The 4267-nt window shown below is 43.7% G+C and overlaps 1 protein-coding gene across 1 annotated transcript; it reads left to right on the forward strand.

The window, feature by feature from the left end:
• Positions 1-200: 200 nt before the first annotated feature.
• Positions 201-3421, forward strand: Pcdh9 (protocadherin 9). Its single transcript, XM_059273276.1, has one exon. The coding sequence runs from the start codon at positions 323-325 to the stop codon at positions 3419-3421; it is 3099 nt and encodes a 1032-aa protein (XP_059129259.1). The 5' UTR covers positions 201-322.
• The last annotated feature ends 846 nt before the right edge of the window (positions 3422-4267 follow it).

The raw sequence follows: 4267 nt of genomic DNA on the forward strand, positions 1-4267 counted from the left end.
TTTCATTTTCTCTGGGCAAAGGCAACAAGCAAGGGATAGTCAGTGTTTTGGCCACAGAGTTAAGTTGTAAACTGTGGCAGAGCAAACTGCCATGTTTACTAATATGCAGTGATAATGTGGTTCAATGTTTTGTGACTGTGTTTTCATTTACTCAAGAATAATATTGTCTGTACAATTGTGTTGACAGTGGCTGTCTCCAAATAAGAGATGAGATGTAATGCCTCCTCCAGTCCATGCACACTTCCTCTTGCAATTCGTGCATCATTCCTCAGTGGGAACCTTTAAACTCTAAAATCCAAGAAAAGAAAATAAATACATTATCATGGACCTGAGGGATTTTTACCTGTTGGCTGCTCTGATTGCCTGTTTAAGGCTGGATTCGGCAATAGCTCAAGAACTTATTTACACTATTAGAGAGGAATTGCCTGAAAATGTGCCCATAGGAAATATACCAAAGGACCTGAACATTTCTCACATCAATGCTGCCACAGGGACCAGTGCCAGCCTTGTCTACAGACTGGTTTCTAAAGCTGGGGACGCCCCTCTGGTAAAAGTGTCCAGCAGCACCGGGGAGATTTTCACCACCTCCAACAGAATAGACAGAGAGAAACTCTGTGCCGGAGCCTCTTATGCTGAGGAGAATGAGTGTTTCTTTGAACTTGAGGTGGTGATCCTCCCCAATGACTTTTTCAGGCTGATCAAAATCAAAATCATTGTCAAGGATACCAATGATAATGCCCCCATGTTTCCGTCTCCTGTCATCAATATTTCCATTCCAGAAAACACTTTGATCAACAGCCGCTTTCCAATCCCATCAGCCACAGACCCTGACACAGGCTTCAATGGGGTGCAGCATTATGAATTGCTAAACGGGCAGAGTGTTTTTGGACTGGATATCGTGGAAACTCCAGAGGGAGAAAAGTGGCCGCAATTGATTGTTCAGCAGAACTTGGATCGAGAACAAAAAGATACCTATGTAATGAAAATCAAAGTGGAGGACGGAGGCACTCCACAGAAATCCAGCACAGCCATACTGCAGGTCACAGTCAGTGATGTGAATGATAACAGACCAGTGTTTAAAGAGGGTCAAGTGGAGGTGCATATTCCAGAGAACGCTCCTGTGGGGACCTCTGTAATTCAGCTCCATGCGACTGATGCAGACATAGGCAGCAATGCTGAAATCCGGTACATGTTTGGTGCCCAGGTCGCCCCTGCAACCAAACGACTCTTTGCTTTAAATAACACAACTGGGCTGATTACCGTTCAGAGGTCTTTGGATAGGGAAGAGACAGCCATTCACAAAGTGACAGTGCTGGCTAGTGATGGAAGTTCCACTCCTGCCAGAGCCACAGTTACCATCAATGTCACAGATGTAAATGATAACCCTCCGAACATAGACCTCAGGTACATTATAAGTCCCATCAACGGCACCGTGTATCTGTCTGAGAAAGATCCAGTCAATACGAAGATTGCCCTAATTACAGTTTCAGATAAGGACACAGACGTGAATGGCAAAGTGATCTGTTTTATTGAAAGAGAGGTCCCATTTCATCTGAAGGCAGTGTATGACAACCAGTATCTGCTAGAGACCTCTTCTCTGCTGGACTATGAGGGCACCAAAGAATTCAGCTTTAAAATCGTTGCCTCTGATTCTGGGAAGCCCAGTTTGAACCAGACTGCCCTGGTAAGGGTTAAGCTTGAGGATGAAAATGACAACCCACCAATTTTCAACCAGCCTGTAATTGAGTTGTCAGTTTCTGAAAACAACCGACGTGGGTTATACTTAACAACTATTAGTGCTACAGACGAAGACAGTGGGAAAAATGCAGACATTGTTTATCAGCTTGGACCGAATGCCTCCTTCTTTGATCTGGACAGAAAGACAGGAGTTTTGACAGCCTCCAGAGTCTTTAACAGGGAGGAACAAGAGCGGTTCATTTTTACAGTAACTGCCAGGGACAATGGGACCCCTCCCCTCCAAAGCCAAGCGGCCGTGATAGTTACTGTTCTGGATGAGAACGACAATAGCCCCAAGTTTACTCATAATCATTTTCAGTTTTTTGTGTCTGAGAATCTGCCAAAGTATAGTACTGTGGGAGTCATCACAGTGACAGATGAAGATGCTGGAGAGAATAAAGCTGTGACTCTCTCCATTCTAAATGACAATGAAAATTTTGTCTTGGATCCCTACTCAGGAGTCATAAAGTCAAATGTCTCCTTTGACCGAGAGCAGCAGAGTTCCTACACTTTTGATGTCAAAGCCACCGATGGAGGACAGCCGCCTCGGTCCTCTACTGCAAAAGTAACTATCAATGTGATGGATGTCAATGACAATAGTCCCGTTGTGATTTCGCCACCATCCAACACCTCGTTTAAGTTGGTGCCACTCTCAGCCATTCCTGGTTCTGTGGTTGCGGAAGTTTTCGCGGTGGATATTGACACTGGAATGAACGCCGAACTTAAGTATACCATAGTGAGTGGGAACAACAAAGGATTATTTCGGATTGACCCAGTAACAGGCAATATCACTCTAGAAGAAAAGCCAGCACCGACTGATGTGGGCCTGCACCGTCTGGTGGTCAACATAAGTGACCTGGGGTACCCTAAGGCTTTGCACACCCTTGTGCTAGTGTTTCTTTATGTCAACGATACGGCTGGCAATGCCTCGTACATATACGACTTGATCCGCAGGACTATGGAGACCCCACTGGACAGGAACATAGGAGATAGTAGCCAACCCTATCAAAACGAGGACTATCTCACCATCATGATTGCCATCGTCGCGGGGGCCATGGTGGTCATAGTTGTGATCTTTGTCACTGTTCTGGTGCGCTGTCGCCACGCGTCAAGGTTCAAAGCAGCTCAGAGGAGCAAGCAAGGTGCTGAGTGGATGTCCCCAAACCAGGAGAATAAGCAAAACAAAAAGAAGAAACGGAAGAAAAGAAAGTCACCCAAGAGTTCTCTTTTGAACTTTGTAACTATTGAAGAGTCCAAACCCGATGATGCAGTCCACGAACCTATCAATGGGACCATAAGCCTGCCTGCTGAGCTTGAGGAACAGAGTATAGGAAGATTTGACTGGGGACCCGCACCCCCAACAACCTTCAAGCCTAACAGTCCTGACCTGGCCAAGCACTACAAATCTGCCTCTCCGCAGCCTGCTTTTCATCTCAAACCAGACACTCCAGTTTCCGTGAAAAAGCACCACGTCATTCAGGAGCTCCCTTTGGACAACACCTTCGTTGGGGGCTGTGACACGCTTTCCAAACGCTCCTCCACTAGTTCAGACCACTTCAGTGCCTCAGAGTGCAGCTCCCAAGGAGGCTTCAAGACAAAGGGCCCCTTACACACCAGACAGGTAAACGAGCACCTTTACTGGTCTATAAGTACTGCATACAAGTGCCCAGTCAACCAGTATTAATGTGCCAGTGTGTCTATTGTTTTGGTCTAACTTTAGCCAAGTTATAAGGAGGAAAAAAAAACTTGACCCCTTTTCTATTCCTCTGGGGCTTAGTCAAGAATTTTTAGAACAGCTTTGAAATTTCTGAGTTCTGAGAATTATTTAACCTCCCAGTTTCCTTCAAATGGCAAAAGATGAAAAGGGGAAATTATTCCAAAACGTCCCAAGATAATGTTTGCTCAAGAAGAAAACCCATCCTGATTTGCCCAATTCTGCTCCTGGGGTTTCCAAATTGCCTCCTTCAAGATTTTCCCATTACCTTTTGATCTAAAAAGTCACCTTCAAATCTCAAGTTTAAGTGACGTTTGAAGGTCTGACACCAATTACACTGGAGCTGTGGTTGCTAAAGGGGTTAATGTTTTTTTAGACTCTTAAAAAAAGAGAGTAGGATATTAAATGTACATCAGCTGTGAAGCACATGATTGTTGATTGATTGCATCTAAGCCATATAGGAAGTATAATCCTTGCTTTCAAGTTATTTTATTGTAATATAGAAAATTGGGTCTTTCTCATAAAGGTTTTCAGTGTCATAATGGCCAAATATGAAAATGAAAAAAAGGAATGCTTTGTCTCTAATATTACTAATTCACAGAGAAAAGAAGGAATCCATTGTAAATACTTCTTCATCTTAGTAATGCATAAGTGATCTGTCATAACTCATTTTAAACTGTGAAATATGCCATATGAAGAGGGATTAAGAGGCTGAGAAACTCATATTTCAACCAAATCCAGAATTAGTTTTTCTTAGGTCTAATAATTCCTTGTTAATAAAGATTAAAATGCAGCGCTGTCCAATTTATTTCTTTG

The sequence above is a fragment of the Peromyscus eremicus genome, chromosome 9, assembly GCF_949786415.1.
Source record: "Peromyscus eremicus chromosome 9, PerEre_H2_v1, whole genome shotgun sequence".
NCBI classification, from domain to species: Eukaryota; Metazoa; Chordata; class Mammalia; order Rodentia; family Cricetidae; genus Peromyscus; species Peromyscus eremicus.

What these genes read in the sequence shown, in the direction of transcription:
- Pcdh9 (XM_059273276.1), top strand. Translation starts at nt 323, where the DNA reads ATGGACCTGAGGGATTTTTACCTGTTGGCTGCTCTGATTGCCTGTTTA.